Source organism: Cyprinus carpio, chromosome B13 (genome assembly GCF_018340385.1).
Source record: "Cyprinus carpio isolate SPL01 chromosome B13, ASM1834038v1, whole genome shotgun sequence".
Classification (NCBI taxonomy): domain Eukaryota; kingdom Metazoa; phylum Chordata; class Actinopteri; order Cypriniformes; family Cyprinidae; genus Cyprinus; species Cyprinus carpio.
This window is the reverse complement of record NC_056609.1, coordinates 22,842,736-22,860,855: the sequence shown is the minus strand read 5'-3', so window position 1 is coordinate 22,860,855 and position 18,120 is coordinate 22,842,736. Positions and strand designations below refer to the sequence as shown.

Below are 18,120 nucleotides of genomic sequence, written 5' to 3'. Positions count from 1 at the left end.
TGTTTGTTTGTACAACTCTTGCATTTTGTGTGCACGAGTGTGTATGTTGATGTGTTTCGTGTTTGCTCATTACAAATACAGGCCAAATCAGTTGTATCCAGGACACCAGTGTTGGGATCACAGTATCTGCAACAGACTTGTTTAATTTTTGTTATGTTTACATTCATATATAGCTGTGTATGTGTTGCTTGTGAGTGAGAGCAGTTGAAAACGCATTTAATCTCTGAAAATCTCTCCATCCAAATTGCATATGTAACTGCTGGCATCGCTTCAGCCTGCTCTGTGCTTCCTACTCAGTGGCTACTCAGTACATATTCGATGTGCTTTAGCTTTACAGTACAAGAATCACACAGAAATCACAACAATTCGCACTAAACATTCACCAGTGCTCTATGACTCATACAGGCTTGTGTTAATGAGTTTTTAGTGTTTAAACTTTTGTTTTTGTGCAGAAAGGCAGGAGTGTGTGTTAGCTTAGCTAGACAACACAACAAACACTTTCTTTATCGACACACAATGACTTTGTGAGCAAGTACTGCCTACATAGACAGCATCATATACTTCTAATATATGCAACTAATTATGCAGCTTTCTAAGATGCCTTACTTTGGACATATTTAAGGCAGCATTGCTTGTATTCTTTAGGTTGAATCTCGTATCGTCCAAAAAGGATTGTTAAAAATTGTTCAGTCTAATTTAAAATAGATTTTTTTGCATAGGTGATTTATATTACCTGATATGTACACTACCAATAAAACAAGTCAAATTGTTTTTGAGATAAATTAACACTAATTATTACTCCATAAAATTGATCAAATGTGACAGTAGAAATTTATAATGTAACAAAACATTTCGATTTAAAATAAATGATGTTCTTCAAATTTGTATTCATTAAAGAATCCTGAAAAAATGTATTATGGTTTCCACAAAAATATTGAGTTGTACAACTGTTTACAACATTGGTGATATTAAGAAATGTTTCTTGAGCACCAAATCAGAATATTAGAATGATTTCTGAAGCATCATGTCACACTAAAGTCGAAACTTCAACTTTGCCATCACAGAAATAAATGACATTTTAAAATATATTAAATTAGGAAAAGTTATTGTAAATTGTAATAATATTTAAAAATGTTTACTGTCTTTACTGTATTTTTGGCCAAATAAACACAAGCTGTCTATTTTTATGCAATCACATTGTTAGCTTATAGCAGCATGATAACAGCAAACTTCTTTGAAACGTTTGTGAGTCGAGACTCCCAAGGAGCACAATTTACATGAAACACTTCTGATGTTACCTGTGTAGGCAGTAGACAGCAAGGCAGCTCACTAATTTCTGGAACACAGCCACTCACACACCTCATAGGCTGTTCTGTGCACCAGTATTAGGCATGATAAAGTAAAAAATGTAATTTACACCGTATTCAGTTTGAACACTCAGTGACTTTCAGCGTGCCGCTTGTTTTCTGCCAGCATGTGTTGTTGAATGTGTCTGGTGTCTGTCAGAGGGCAGCTCTTCACCACATCTGTGCACATGTGTATCTTTCAGATGGTTTGTGGTAAAGGTAGCACTCTTATAAACCTTATTACCCAGTTTGGCCGACTCAGTTAACAGCATTGGGCTCAAATGTAGAGTGTTTAGGACTTTGAATTGCTATTCATGTCTCAGCCTGGGTCAGATCACTCACACATGCACGCTTGAGTTAACTGAACACTGCTGTTGACTGGGGAGGGTTGTTATGAATATGCGGGTGGGTCTTCATGTAGTATCATGGTTGAGCATGAAAGTCAGCTGCAACCACCAGCTTTGAACTTTTCTACTGCCAGCTAACACTTCCAGCTGTTTAGATGCAAGTGAACTGGTTTAAAAGAGATTTCAGATGATGTCACTATAACCTTGAAGTCACACAAGTCTTACAAATGTATCAGGGGTCTGAGTCTCTCTCTCTCTCACACACACACACACACACAAACACACTCCTCTTCAGCCTGGTGATGAAGCAGATGGTGGTTATTTTCATCTCTTGTTGTTTTCTTTCTTTTTTGTTTTGTTTTCTACTCTTCTCTCACAAAAATATCATGTGTTTATTTTCAGGGAATTATGCATGAAATTTACCTTAATTTAATTAATTTATGTCCGCTGATTTATTTATTTAGAATTATTTTGGTCAACAGAAAATTAAAAATAAAATATTTGAAAAATCTCTGGTATTAGTTGTCATAAATTTTATCTGGTCAAAGTATTTCAATCCGATTGTGTCACATGGTCACAAACAGTAGGGTAACACAACTCAGGGAATTGAATATATATAATTAAGGTAGATTTTAACCACACACTTCTTAGCAAAAACTGTATTTTTCATGTAAGTCAAGGGTGGGGAAAATTGTCACGTGTTTTAATATAATAAATTTATACTGATATTAAAACACATTTCTTCATTACAATATGATAAAACTGTTATTTGTCCTTTTTGTGCATGGTATACATTTTTGCTAATTTAATTAAATATTTTGTTTAGAATAATTTCATGAAATTAACATTTTTATAATATTTTGTTTTATAATTATAAGCTGTTTAATGCCATAACTTATCCTAGAAAGTGCGGCAAAATGCCTGCGATTAGTCAAAAAACGTCAATATTACCTATACAAATCCAGCTTTATCGTTTTTCCTACGCAATAATAACTGTTTGAGGTCTTAGAAATATATTTGAGCTATTCACTGGTGTAAATGTGTGACATCTAACCCCAGTCTCGGTTTATTAGCTGATCTCCTTGTCCCTTCGGAAGAAAATGTGCTAAAAAAGGCTACTTATGGTAATTCGGACTATTTGCTGTGTTAAATAGAAATGTATTGATCTTTCTGCTCAACTCAACCTTTTTCTGCTGTAGTGCGCTGTCCAGCCCCGTGGTGCTGAAAGGATTCTCCAGCATTTGGTGTGAAAGAGATTTAGTGGGCGGGTCTTATAAAGAGGCGAGACGTGATTGATGCGCCACTGCGCCAATCAAAACACAGCAACCAGGAATTCGTTAACACGTAAACCACTTGAATCATGAGCTGGGAGGGGGTGAGTGCCGCTGCCTCGGGAGCGATGAGGGGTGCGGGACAATGTTGTAGCCAATTAAAGCAAAAAGTGCCTTATGTTCGGGACCGAAAGATCATTTAACGAGCCGGAGCGGTCCCTTATGAGACGGGCTGCGGGTCTGGAGCTCGTTGAGGCGAGAGGTAGCTCGGATTAATCGCTATTTATGCTGCGGCTTTGCGCCTGGTCTTGAGCTCTGCGGCAGGTGAGGAGCTGAACCGGGCCGAGCCGCCCTTATGGATCGGCAGCATGGATGCTTTCAGTTTCTCCTTTAACAGCAGCGGCGGCCCGGACAGCAAAGACAGCGATGAAGCCGCAGAGCCCCGGCCGGAGTTTGGCCATGCGGCGGCGGCGACCCCGTCCGGAGCCGGTTACTGGACCGCCGTGTTCGATTACGAAGCCACCGCCGAGGATGAGCTCAGTCTGCGGAAGGGGGATCGGGTGGAGGTGTTATCCAAGGACTCGATGGTATCCGGGGATGAGGGGTGGTGGACAGGTATGATCGAGGACCGGGTCGGTATTTTCCCTAGTAACTACGTGAGCAGTAACGGCATCTCAGAGAAGATTCGGGACACGCCGGAAGACTATGGCGATTATTCGATGCCTCAGTTACATTGTGAGTAATCATATATTTATCTACATAAACCATGCATACACCCGCCTTCACTGAGAAGATGCTTTATGTTTTGTTGTTTTTGCACACACTGATCAATAACCACATCAGCACAGCTTTTGCTGCAGATTCTCTACTGAGGGGAAAAAACCTAAACCAATCTAATACAGTGTACTGATCTTCCAGCATGGATAAACTGAGCTCAGTTCAAAATTTGAAATTTTATAGGAATTTTTTACAATCCAGCCAATTTACTAGACTGGGGGACTAACTAAGACCTGCAAACAAGCTTAGACAACTGGTTTCAGGTTGTTCCAAGATGGACTTTAGCTGGTCCAGTGATGGTCTACCAGCTAATAGGCCTAACAGCTACCATGTCCCAAAATACAATCTTAAAGGAATAGTTCGCCTTATAAAAAAAAAAAAGAAAAAAAAAAAAAGGAAATTCTGTCAGCATTTGCTGTCCCTCATTTACTCCAATCCTAAATGACTTACATTTATTTATGTGGAACAAAAAAAAAGGCAAACATCATTGGACTTTAATTGTATGGACAGAAAAATGAGACATTTTTCCAATATATTTTACATTATACATTTATTTATACATTAAGATATGCTCCCATTTAGACACAAGCAGGCACTGATTTTGGGTGATGGGGCTCATCTGGATTCGTATTCCACACCAGACTCAGTAAAACACGTTATTGGTGGCATGGTTTTTTCCTCATACTTTTAGTGTATTTGTTGATATGGGGTCCTTTATTTGTTTGTGTTTGTGCTGTGTGCTTATAACGAGGAAGCGTATCTGCTATGTTTTGCATCTCTCATGCTCTCTGTTATCGTGTGAGTGCCCTTGTGTTGTCAGTCGCATGTTATGTGTTGCTGGTGGTCGTCTGCTTTTCCTGAATGGCTGCTGGCCTACTTTTTATCATGTGGTTCTTGCCAACTGCAATATTAATAAGAGACACAGTGGCCCAGACACACCGTCATCCCGACGGCTGGGAGAGTCGATCGCACGCACACCTTTGTTTTACTGCTTTCCATTTTCTCCCACGTCAGCCATCATTTTTAAAGAACATATCTCACAGTGTGTATCTGCTTTCTGCAGATTAATGGCAGTCTATTTCTGCTTAAATCTATCAGGCATTTGATCTGTTATTCATATCAATGGCCTGTAAATCAGAATAAATTTCTGTTTGTTTTCATATTCAGCCCCTTTCTGATTCAGTCTCTCAAATAAACATGATGAATCACACTATGTATTCCCAGATGGAAAAACATATACACTACCTATAAAAAGTTTGGAATAACTAAGATTTTTATAATGTTTTTGAAAGATGTCTCTTATGACCTCCAAAGGCAGCATTTCTTTGATCAAAAATATGATAAAAACAGTAATATTATGAAATAGTATTACAATTGAAGTAACTCTTTTCTATTTTAATATATTTTGAAATGTAATTTATTCCTGTGTTGGCAAAGCTGAATTTTCAGCATCATTATTCCAGTCTTTAGAGTCACACGATCCTTCAGAAATCATTCTAATATGATGATTTGCTGCTTATTATTATCAATGTTTAAACAGTTTTTTGCAGCTTAATATATTTGTGGAAACGGTGATATACCATTCAAAGATTTATGGTAGGTAAGATTAAAAAAGATGTGTTATTTAATACTTTTATTCAGCAAGGATGCAATAAATTGTTCAAAGTTAAATTAATCAAGGACATTTATAATGCTCCAGAAGATTTCTTTTTTTAGATAAATGCTATTCTTTGAACTTTATATTTATCAAAGAAAAAAATATTAAGCCACAAAACTTTTTTAACACTGATAATATTAAGAACCATTATCAATAAATGAGCACCAATAATAATTTTGCACTAAGTCAGTATATTAGAATGATTTCTGAAGGATTGTGTGAAACTAAAGACTGGAGTAATGGCTGCTGAAAATTTTGCTTTTCCATCACAGGAATAATTTATGGTTTAAAATATACAATATAGAAAACAGTTGAATATTACTGCTTTTACTATATTTCTGATCAATTAAATGCAGCCTTACATATTTCAAAAACATTAAAAAATCTTTTTTTATTAGTAATCAGTAAACAGCATACATCTGTGGAATTGCTTGAGACCTTTTTTGTCTCTTTCTTATCAGTACTTCAGATAGATTTCAGTGAGCTGGCACTGGAGGAAATGATCGGTGTTGGGGGTTTTGGAAAAGTGTACCGTGCAATTTGGAAAGGGATGGAAGTGGCGGTGAAAGCTGCTCGACGGGACCCTGATGAGGACGTGTCGCAGACGCTGGAGAGCGTTCGTCAGGAGGCCAAGCTCTTTGCCATGCTGAGACATCCCAACATCATGGGCCTTCTGGGAGTGTGCCTGCAGGAGCCCAACCTCTGCCTGGTGATGGAATATGCCCGCGGCGGGCCGCTCAACCGGGCCCTAGCTGGGAAACGTATCCCTCCTCACACGCTGGTGGACTGGGCGGTACAGATTGCAAGAGCCATGCTGTACCTGCACTCCCAGGCCATTGTTCCCGTCATCCACAGAGACCTGAAGTCCAGCAACAGTAAGACAGCTGTCAATATTATTAGACCTTGTGTCAAGGGTTTTTAAAAGCTTTATGCCAAGGACCCCAAATAATTTCAATTTCAAAAGCAATATTCTATCCCCAGTGGGGTAGAAAATTGTCTTCAGACAAAAGGCTCAACACACAAACAGCACAAATAGTCCTCGCAACAACAAACTACATTACATCCCTAAAACACAACTAAAACAATACATAAAAAAATAAAATAATAATAAAAATTGTAATCCTCTTGCAAGGGCCCCTCTTCCTAAAATATAATGGCAGCCATGTAATTTCGTGTATAAAGAAACATTTATTCTGTTAATGGAAAATAATCAACATCATATTATAAAGGAAATATATATTGTTTAGATAATTAATTAATAGGATAAAATAATGTATATTTTGAGATATTTTATAGAGTTTTTATGTATTCATTTGACTGTGTATCTTTTTTCTACCCACTATATTTCATTTTTTTTCTGCCCACTATTAGAGTAATGTTAGATGTATAAACCTTTAAAAAGATTCAATAAAATGAAATAAATGGTTTTCAATAAGTGTTTCAAAAGGAAAATGAAACAGTAATAATCTCAAAATCATTATTATTCATTAATATTTTGTTAACATATTAAATTCTTAGACATTCAGATTTTAATTTCTGAAGTTAACATGGTAACTTTGACATCCTTAAAACATTTTATAAAACCCTTTTTTATGTAGGATTATGTAGTTTTGTGCATATTGAAGGAGTGTGTGTTGGTGTGTGTTTTTGTAGCTGGAGGGCTTGGCTGGTGTATTGGCTCTCCGAGTATGTAAGTGGTTTGTAATCCTGTGTTTGGCAGTTGACTTGTCTGATTGGATCCTCTAAACCCAAAGCGTATTACAGAGGATTTGCATTCACCTTCACTCCCTGTAACTTGATTGGCTACTTGAAGAGTAACTTGATTGGCTACTCAAAATATGTCCTGTGCTCTCATAGGCCACTCAGAAATGATTAGCATAGGACCTTGCAGACATAGGACCTTTTCATTGGTTGTGTTGTGAAAAAACAAAGTCAGCTAATTTTAACAACACAAACTTAGACAAAAACACATGGAATCTTACAGCCAAGCTGTCATATACACAAAGAAGCTTTTGAACTGTAAATCTAACAATAAACTACACAACCAAACATCACTAGATTTGACTCATGACCTTTTCCGTTCATGCTATACTGTGTTCTAATGAGGTTTAGAGTTGGTGAAGTTGTTACAGTGAAAGCTTTGACCAATTCAGCACCACTCTGGTGGACAGCTCCTTTACAAAGCTGCCTGTCAATCAAATGCTGTAGACTTCTGTTTTCTGCTTCAGTCATAGTAACCTCTGTATTATGAACTTAATCATCATTATTGACGTTATCTCCACCCCACAGTCCTGATTCTGGAACGTGTGGAGAACGACGATCTGAGCAACAAGACTCTGAAGGTGACAGATTTTGGTTTGGCTCGGGAGTGGCATCGAACCACGAAGATGAGTGCAGCGGGGACGTATGCCTGGATGGCCCCTGAGGTCATCCGCTCCTCGACCTTCTCCAAGGGCAGTGATGTTTGGAGGTGGGCACCAAGAAATGTGTGTAGGTGTGTGTGTGTTTGTGACCTAGCTACCCCAAAGGCAAGTCATTCCACATGGAATCCATCTTGGCAAGTCTTCAGCATCTCGTTAAAATTCACCTTATTAAAAAAAACAAATATGTTGAGAAAATTCTCCAGAAATTATTTACTTCTTCAAAAATATATATTGTTAATATCGACATTTATATATTAATATAAATGTAGGCTTAGGTTTTGATTAGTCTGTAGTTACTGTAATCTGCTTAATCTAAGAATTATAGAAGTCTTCTTATTGTTAACTAAAACTATTAAAAATAATTTTGGTAAAATAAAATAGAAATATTTGATGAAAGACTTGCCTTGACAACTTAAATTAAACAAGGTTGAGTACTAAATTAAAGCTAAAATGTAAGTAATAAACTAATTATGTGTGTGTGTGTGTGTGTGTGTGTGTGTGTGTGTGTGTGTGTGTGTGTGTGTGTGTGTGTCTATATATACACTGTGTGTCTGTGTGTGTGTGTGTGTGTGTGTGTGTGTGTGTGTGTGTGTGTGTGTGTGTGTGTGTGTGTGTATATATATATAACGAATATACATACTAAATACTATACTTATTAGAAGTCATTTAGTTATTAAGGTCATAATGGGATACACAATACATAATGGTGGGAACAAATCATACAGTTGTAGCACAAAATTGTACAGCCAGCCATAGTACAGTTTTGTTGGCCAAACTATAGGTCACAGATGGCAGTGTCCAATGAAGGTTTTGGTTACCACGGTAACAAACAAATAGTGTCATTACCCCAGTTTCTGAGACCGGTCTGTGTGTTGTTTGGTGCTGTGCTGTGCTTAGCTATTAGTGTCTAAATTTTGCTTCTCACCACAAGCCCTGATTACAGAGGACAGAAGGGGAGGGATGGATAGTAAAGTGATATATATAGAAAACTTCATAAAATGTCAAAGCTTTGTGAATACTTTGTTCTTCTTATATTAACAAGGTGTGATGTGTTTGTTTTGTGTGTGTATGGCTGCAGAATCAGTTGATTGTACTCCATTTGATTCACTGCTACTGTAACTAGAGCTTGAAGTCTAATGTAATATTTATCATTTATAGTATTTTTAAAGGATTTGTGCCAAACATTTGCATGTCTTTCCTTCTTTTCTGTTAGGTTTCTGTCAGACTGTCAGCAAGGCAAAAAATTTTGCCCAGTTGGCCACTGAAGCATGTATTTTACATTTAAAAGAATGACACTACAAAGAGACACTTTGAAATGTTAATACAGTGATTTTTTTGTTTACTTTGGAACACAATAGCTGTCATACATTTTATAGTGTTTCTGTTTAATAGGATTCTGCTAGTCCTTGCACAAAAAATGTTGGTGACAGCTTGTTATGTTGGTAGTCATGTTTAAACTTCAAACTCTCTGTCTGTGTGTGTCTTTCTCTCAGTTATGGTGTTTTGCTGTGGGAGCTGTTGACGGGAGAGGTGCCATTTCGTGGCATTGATGGACTGGCAGTAGCTTATGGTGTGGCCATGAACAAACTGTCCCTGCCGATCCCCTCCACCTGTCCTGAGCCATTTGCCCGGCTGATGGAAGGCATGAATCTCATAAACAGCAGTTCTACTGCAACTTATTAACTCAAGAACTGTGTGTTATTAAATTCTTGCCATCATTTACTCATCCTCCAAAAAATGACAAATAATAACATAACAAGTATCAAAAACTGGCAGCAGTTGTTGCCAGAAATTCATCATAAAATTACTGTGACATTGTTTCTAGTATTGGGATGCCTGTATATACTACAACTTAAAAGTAAAATAAAATTCTATATGAAATACGTGGACAGCACGTATTCAAATAATAAAGTAATACTGAATAGAAGTACTTAAGATATTAAGGTTAATATAAAAATACTGTGACTGTGTTTCTGGTATTACAGGATGCCTGTATGTTTTACAGTTTGTGTTATATGACATACTGTTAACATTCCTATCTACATGAAGTGCCCAAATCAGTTTTTTTTACCTTATAATCTACTGGTAACCACCATAATAATACAGGTGGTAAAATAGAAAGTAATGTGATAAATCAGAGCAGGAAAAAAGTCATACAGTAAATGATGACAGAATTTTCATTTTTGTTTGCATTTTCTTTTTAATTAAATGAGTTTGTAGATGATGTATAGAAATGAAAATAGATTCAAATAGGCTCATAGTCCCACCCGCAGCTGATCATCTGTCTGTGGTGTTTGTTTCTCTCACCTGGTGTAGACTGTTGGAATGTGGACCCTCATGCACGACCCCCCTTCACCAGTATTTTAGACCAGCTGACGGCTATCGAGGAGTCAGGCTTCTTTGAAATGCTGGCAGAATCCTTTCAATCCCTGCAGGATGACTGGAAGCTGGAGGTTCAGGAGATGTTCGATCAGCTCAGAGCCAAAGAGAAGGTTTACATGCTTTCAAAAGCTGTCCAAATGAGGACATGCCATAGACATTTTATCATAAAGCTATAAATTGCATAGATACTACTGACTAATCCAAACCCAAATTCTATGCCTCAAAGTCTTAATATATACATAGATATATAATCTTACTAAAAGTTTGGGTTGGAAAGTGTTTTTTTTTTTTGCTCGCTAAGGCTGCATTTAATTGGTTGCAAACACAGTAAAAACAGTGATATTTTGAAATATATTTTAACAACATTAAAACAATAGTTTCCTGCTTTATTATATTTCAAAATGTAATTTATTCCTGTGCTGCTTAATATTTTTTTAGAAACAGCAATATATTTTTCAAGATTCTTTGATGCATAGAAAGAAAAACATTTGAGATAGAAATCTTTTGTAACATTATAAATGTCTTTATTGTCATATATATATATATATATATATATATATATATATATATATATATATATATATGTATATATGATCCATCCTTAATGAATGAAAGTATTAATATTTTTCAAAAGAATTATTACTGACCTCAAACCTTTAAACAGTTTATATATATTTGTCCCCAAAGTAATTCACACTCACTTGCTAAGTAAAAGTTTAATAAACTTTAATTTCAACTTGAAACATATTAACCAGAAAAAGTACCAGAACATTGCAGTCAGAACATTTTATTTATAGTCTAATCTCTGTTAAACTCACTGCTGTGGTGGTGCCAAAATCAGTGTGACATAATGCTCATTAAACTCCTTAATGGATGTAAATGATGAGTAAGTTGAATCTATCAAGTTCTCTTTCTTGCTGTAGGAGCTGAGATCCTGGGAGGAGGAACTGAGTCGTGCAGCTGTACAGCAGAAGTATCAGGAAGAGGCTTTGCGGCGGCGGGAGCAGGAATTGGCGGAGAGAGAAATTCACATTCTGGAGCGAGAGCTTAATGTCATCATTCACCAACTGTACCAGGAGAAACCACGGGTTCAAAACCGTCATGGAAAGTTCCGGCGCAGTCGACTTAAACTGCGTGACGGGAACCGCATCAGCCTGCCTTCTGGTTAGTATTTCATAGTATTAAATAAATGCATCATATAAACAGCACTACTCATGTGAAGCAAACAAGATTCAACTGACATTTTGTCTGTTACCTTGGTGTTTTCGTAATGCATTTTAGGATTGCCTATATGCAAGTGTATATGATGTGAATTTTTGTTTATATAATAGTATGTTTGTGTTTCAGATTTTCAGCATAAGATTACAGTCCAAGCTTCTCCTTCTTTGGACAGAAGGCGGAGCCTCCTGGGCAGTAACTCCACCCCTCCAAACAGCCCCCCTGTTTTGCCACGCCTCCGAGCGATCCAGTGTAAGTGTGTTTATGCATCTGATTGATTTTGTTTAAATTATTGTGAATGTTTGGGTCTGTATACGTTAGTACGTCTGTATGTGAGGTCCCTAAAGTAGAATATCCTATGCTGACAGTGACCCCTGGGGTCGGATGTCACGCCTGGGGTCGTAATGCTGCATTCCAGTATGAGGAAGATGAGGAGAGGAAGACTTCACGCAAGAAAGGGAGAACGCAAAGGGAACACAGCGCTGATGAGAGGTGTGCATGTATGTGTGTTTCTAAACAAAGCATAAACCTTCACCAAATATTTGTACAATCTCAAACTTCTGCGTGCATGTGTTCCTCACTCAGTTTGAGGACTCCTAAAGAGTGCAGTCGGCAGCGTTCCTGCAGTGCTCCGAACCTGCGACGTTCCCCCAGGCACAGTCCCGCTGTTCCTGGCGTGTGCAGCCTGGCAGAGACTGGTAACACTCACATTACACTTGATGCTTGGCATATTCATTGACAATTCTGTATGTTTTCCATTTGGAATCTCCCAATACTACATCCTAGTTGCATTCACAATAACACTAATGCAACTGAATTCAAAGTGATTTTTAAAAGTCGACATGGAGTGGACATTCACTGTATCAGTTTTCTAAATTTATCATGGTCATCTTATTGTGAAAGATTCATCCATAAATGTGTTAAATTTTTTACAGTTTTTGTGAGCTTGTCATTTTTAATCAAAGTTAGGGCTGCGAAACGTTAAATCGTGATTAATCGATTCAAAATAAAAGTTTATGTTTACATACTATATGTGTATATTTACTATGTATATTACTATGTATATATAAATACACACACACATATGTATATATTTTTAAAAAATTATGTATTTGTATGTAAACACTTGTATATAATTTATATATAAATATAAACAAATATATATTTACATACATTATATTATATATACTTATATTTTCCTTAATATATACATGTATGTGTGTGTATTTATATTTTTATATATATATATATAATATATATATATATATATATATATATATATATATATATATATATATATATATATATATATACATATATACACAGTACACACACATATAGTATGTGAACATAATCTTTTATTTTGAATCGATTAATCGCGATTAATCGTTTTGCAGCCCTATGCCATCACTGGATCTTGGGATGATACAACAGATACATCTCCAGTAATATAAGCAGAAAAAATCAATTCATTTTGTCTGCTCAAACTCTGTCCCTTTCTTACAGTCGATAGCGATTAACCCTAACTGCTGCATTTTTCATTTTAGTAATATTTTAGTATTTAATGTATATACATAAATATACACACAACATATGGATTTTTTCCCCCAAAAAAATAATATTCAGTCCTTAACTATAATGATGCCTTCATTTAATTTGAGGAAATTCTTTAAAAACAGTGTAGAGATATTTTGTGATGCTGTATGGCAAGTAAAATCTGTAAATAAATAAATTCTTAATAATGTAAATAAATTCTATCTATCAAAGAGTAAATAGCCAATAATTAATCATTGTAAAACTTGAGTTGGAATAATTAAAATTTTCTGTTGTGTGACTCTTTAATTATTTTTATTTGCAATTCAGTAAATAAAATTCTTCATCCTGTGGTTCGTGGCCAAATTCAAATTTTTGCCCAACTCTGTGTCACACGGCCATGCACTCCTATATGGATACTTTAAATACCATAACATTTGTAAGACTGAACATTTGTGATGCTGAAATTATGTTGGCATCATTGCATCATGCTGATGATAAATTTTCCTTATTTTGAAATTTCTGTCATCTCAAGAGCAATAGACAAGTTTAAGCTCATCTGTACAGATTTGTTTTACATTATAATATTAGCAACAAAGGAGAATAACAAAAGCATAAATAAAAAAAACCCTTCATCCTGTAACTGTCAAGATGTGAAGGCTGGTTATGGTGCAACTTTGTGAAACCTTTCTCCCCCTCCCATCTCTTTCTCTCTCTGTAGAAAATGAGGACTGCTGCTTCCCATCGGAGTCAGCTGACTCCCCTGGCCAATCATACCTCTGCATCCCGTTCCACAGGGATGGATCCTCTATGGACAGTTACGGCATGGAGTGTGGCACGACTCGAATGGCTTCTGACGTTTCACCCAGTTATACAAGGCGGAGCCCCAGTGGAGGCCGTAGATCAGAACTGGTGTTGCTGGGCTGCGGGGCGGCTCTGGCTGCTGTAGGTATAGGTCAAAATCTATTGGACATGGTGCGTGTGGAAGAGATTGTACGTCCGCGATGGGAAGGGCTGTTTCACCGTAGTGGGGGTCCAAGTCGTGGCGCCAGCCCACCCACACGCAAACTCTTCAAACGGGAAAGCCCCCGTCGCCCTCCCCCTCTGCCCACATCCCTCACACTCCTGTCTCTTTCATCTGTGTCTGATTGTAACTCAACCCGATCTCTTCTGCGCTCTGACAGTGAAGAGCTGCTTGTGGTACGCCCACCTACGCCCCCTGCTCCGCCCCCTGGACAGACTCCACCTCCTCTGAACCCACTGGTCAACACCCACCTGGAGAGCTTTAAACGGCACCCTCGACAGTCTCTGACACCCACACACGTGCCCTCTGCGCCCAGTGCCGCCTGCAGGCTTCATCGCACACCTTCAGATGGTGCAATAAAGATGGGGTGCCCGCCTGCCCATAACAACCACAATCCTGCCCCTACTACACCCTCCAAAACAACAGGTGAGAAACTCATGCAAACATCTGGGTCAATGACAGGATGCTTATGTTTTTGTCCGGATCTATTTCTTAAAAAATAGGGTAATACTGTCCTGATATAATAATAAAGAACAAGCCTCAATAAAATAATGCCATTCTTAAAAAGTAAATATTATTGGGAAGTTTGGCATCATCTTTTATTAGTATTCAACTTAGAAAAAAATATTTTAATAAAACAACTTCACTGTTTATTCATATTAGAATATTTTTAAATATAGATTTTAAAAATAATATTGTTCACTTTTTAAAAATCATGTGGTGCAACCAAAAAACATGCAGACTATTTCAGAATTCACAAGTCTTAAAATGTAATTAATTCTCATATTAATTCATATATTATAAATAAATAAGAATATAATATATAATATAATTAGGTATAAATAATTCCAATTATAAATAATAATATATATAGTATATTAAATATATATATTATATATATATATATATATATATATATATATATATATATATATATAAAACATTGTATAAACTCATAAATTATTAAATCATAAATATTGATTTATTTATATGGGAATTTAATTGATAATTAAAACGTTTAAACTCTTGTTTTTAAGTTGTGTAGAAAAAATATATAACTTTTTATTTGATAGGTAAACTACATTATGTCATTAAATTGAAACGTTTCTCAAAAATGGTATAAAAGTTTTGTAAAACTACATAAAAACCTACAAAGATTACATTTAGAGAGAACTTGGTACATGTTTTGAACTAGATATTTCCAGCCTATTTAAAACATTCCTTTTCTTGATACGTCACTGATCCCTCAGTTAACACAATTTGAATTCCCGATTCAGTTCGTAGCTGTAATTTGGTTTCATTTTGTGCCTTTTGTGATGCTGTATGTGCAGTGACTCCATGGACCTTAAGTGAGGACCCCTCAGAGGTGCCCCGTCTTCCTGATCCAAATCTCATCTTCCCACCTACGCCACGTCGGCGCTTCCAACCTGAGCGTCCCAAGACTTTGGACTTTCTGGCTAGGCCCCGCCCCTGTCCACGAGCTCGCTGTGGATCCCAGTGGGGCGAATCTCCCGCCCACACGTCCAGCACTGAAACCCCATCCACTGTGGAATTTGGAGGAGGTGTGGCTGTCTTGCCCACTCCAATGGAACCACCAACCCCCTGTTCCCCTTGGGTAAATGACAGCCTTTTGGACAAACAGGATGAAGGACAACACAGGGATGGGACACGGCCTCTCTCGTCAGATCCCAGAGACTCACCTTATAGAGTGCGACCAGGGTTTTGCTCCTGATTTCACCTTCACAAATTTAGACCCACTTGGTTTCAGATGTAGCACTTAGACTTTCAAGTCAATGAAAGGGGAGTTCTGAATACCCTGGAGAAAAAAACTGCTTAAACCAGAGTGAGATGGTTAGCTTATCTTAGCAAACTTAAGGTTTAAACTGGTCTTAGCTGGTTTAAGCCTGGTCAAGCTAGCTGGGTGGTCGCCCAAGTGCCCAAAACCCCTCTTAAACCAGTCATCAGACCAACCTGACTGGACTAGAAGACCCACTAAGACCAGCAAACCAACTTGGTCTGGTTTGAAATTTTTTTTTTGTTGTTGTTTTTTTTCGTATATATATTCACAATATTAAGAACTGATTTTAGTGATAAGGATTAATTACCCAGCATAAACCAAAGGTGCTTGGTTTTTGCATAATCCAGATGCAGTTATGGTCTTAACTAGGTCCAATTCAATATTACAGATTTTCAACACATATATATACTCATTAACATCCTTAAATCAACATACATTCCTGTACAAATATCTAAACATTCTTAAATCAAGATACATTTACTTGAAAATCAAAATGACTGAATCAAAAGTCCTGTTTTCTTAAAAAAATATATATCAAAATGAAGTGACTTTATGCTTAAAAGAAGAAGAAACCTTTGTCCAATTTAAAGCAGCTGTATGTAGTTTTGTGTATTTTTGCGATTTTGGAGCCCCCTACAGTTAAGTGAGTAGAGTTCACTATCATAAATACAATAGCTGTACACCTAAATTTGTTGTTGCCATAAAGCAATTCATCCTTTTCTCTGAATTTAATTCCCTCTCACTAAACTTACAGCTCCCAGAACAGACATTTGGGGGGAGAGTGGAAACAGAAGCCATCCACCTTATAAGTTAATGTACCATCAGAATGATTTTGAAACTGATATTTCAAGGGGAAAAAAATATCTACAATTTCTTTAAACGGAAATTAAGTTAATTTTCTTACTCCTTTGTCTCGTTTTAAGCATAAATTCACCTAATTTTATATTTTTCAGAAAACGTATCATTTTGCTTCTCAAACCAATTGTATCTTGATTTAAGAATGTTTATTTATACTGGAAAACAAGACAAAAATACTGAGAAAGAATATTGTTTATTGCAGTGTGGGGTCTAACAGTGCATTTTGATAAGCTCTTCTTCAGTAAACTCTACTATTTACCACCAGGCGTTATAAGCTATCGAATAAAAATACAATCCAGATGCTTCTTTAATGGCCGGACTAATTTATGAGTGCAGGGTCTGCAGCTGAGATCTTGAAAGACATTTATCAGGACACTTTTTTTATTTGCAAACTTTTTTTTATTCATATTGAGTGTATTATCTCAGCTGTCCTGCTGCGCTGTATTGACTTCCTCTCTGTATGTACTGTACACGTCTGCATGTTTATAGTAGATTTAGCTCTCTGAACATAGCACTGAATTAACTGGGGAACATGGTTTATGGTGGATGGTTTATTTCTGCTACTCATTGGAGACATCAGGTTTTATTTTTCAAACATAAATCAGATTGTACAACTTTAGAAGTGCTTTTTCCGGTCTCATGAATGTATCGTTCTGTCATACTTCTCATATTTAGACCGTCTGAGAACGGTTGTTCTGTGGTTTCACTGTAGCATGCAACACTTAGACTTTCACAAATAATATGCTTGTTTAGTGACCTCTTCACTATCCAAACCACCAGTATTAAACACGGGGAAACGTCTTAAAGAGGAAGGTTAGAATTTTATTGGCTCTACATTTTCAGCTATACAATAGTCAGGTACATTATTGCAGTCTTCCGGTGTTTGTGCATGTGCAGTATGTGTGGTGTGAATGTGTGTGTGTGTGTGTGTGTGTGTGTGTGTGTGTGTGTGTGTGTGTGTGAGTTAGTGTGTGTGTGAGTGTGTGAGTGTGTGTGTGTGTGTGTGCGTTATGCATGCAATTCAGTGTAACTGATGGATTCCAAGGTGTATGTACATTGGATTTTGTTGGAGATTTTTGAGAATGCATGTTGAATTTGTTTTGCCATTTTTAATGTAATACTTGTTCATATAGGTTTACACATTTATTTATTTATTTAAATTATTTTTATATTTTTCACATTTTTGTTAAGATTAAATTGATGAAGACAAACATTTCTGAACATGTTCAGACATTCAAGGTGAACATTCTTTTGCACGTTTACAGCAGTGTTGTCCTCCGTCTCAGTCCAATCTTTCATCTCTACACTGGTGAAGAGAGACAAAACAACATTTAGAGCCAAAACACAAGTGCTTGTGTCTGTCTCCCACTTTCTGTCACCTGAAACCAGATTTTGAACATAATTTTTCATGCATACGGCAAAATGAACTTGCAGTAGAATGCAGAGTCCTGAAATCTGGCAAGAAAATTTGGCTGAGGATTTAGGA

At 36.8% G+C, this 18,120-nt stretch overlaps 1 protein-coding gene across 1 annotated transcript; it reads left to right on the top strand.

The window, feature by feature from the left end:
* Positions 1–2,928: 2,928 nt before the first annotated feature.
* Positions 2,929–16,190, top strand: map3k9 (mitogen-activated protein kinase kinase kinase 9). The gene is made up of 11 exons (XM_042737323.1): positions 2,929–3,699; positions 5,860–6,273; positions 7,688–7,868; positions 9,315–9,463; positions 10,138–10,313; positions 11,127–11,367; positions 11,551–11,673; positions 11,790–11,913; positions 12,007–12,119; positions 13,676–14,404; positions 15,310–16,190. Exons 1-11 carry the CDS (start codon positions 3,333–3,335, stop codon positions 15,708–15,710), a joined length of 3,018 nt encoding a protein of 1,005 aa, XP_042593257.1. The 5' UTR covers positions 2,929–3,332; the 3' UTR covers positions 15,711–16,190.
* The last annotated feature ends 1,930 nt before the right edge of the window (positions 16,191–18,120 follow it).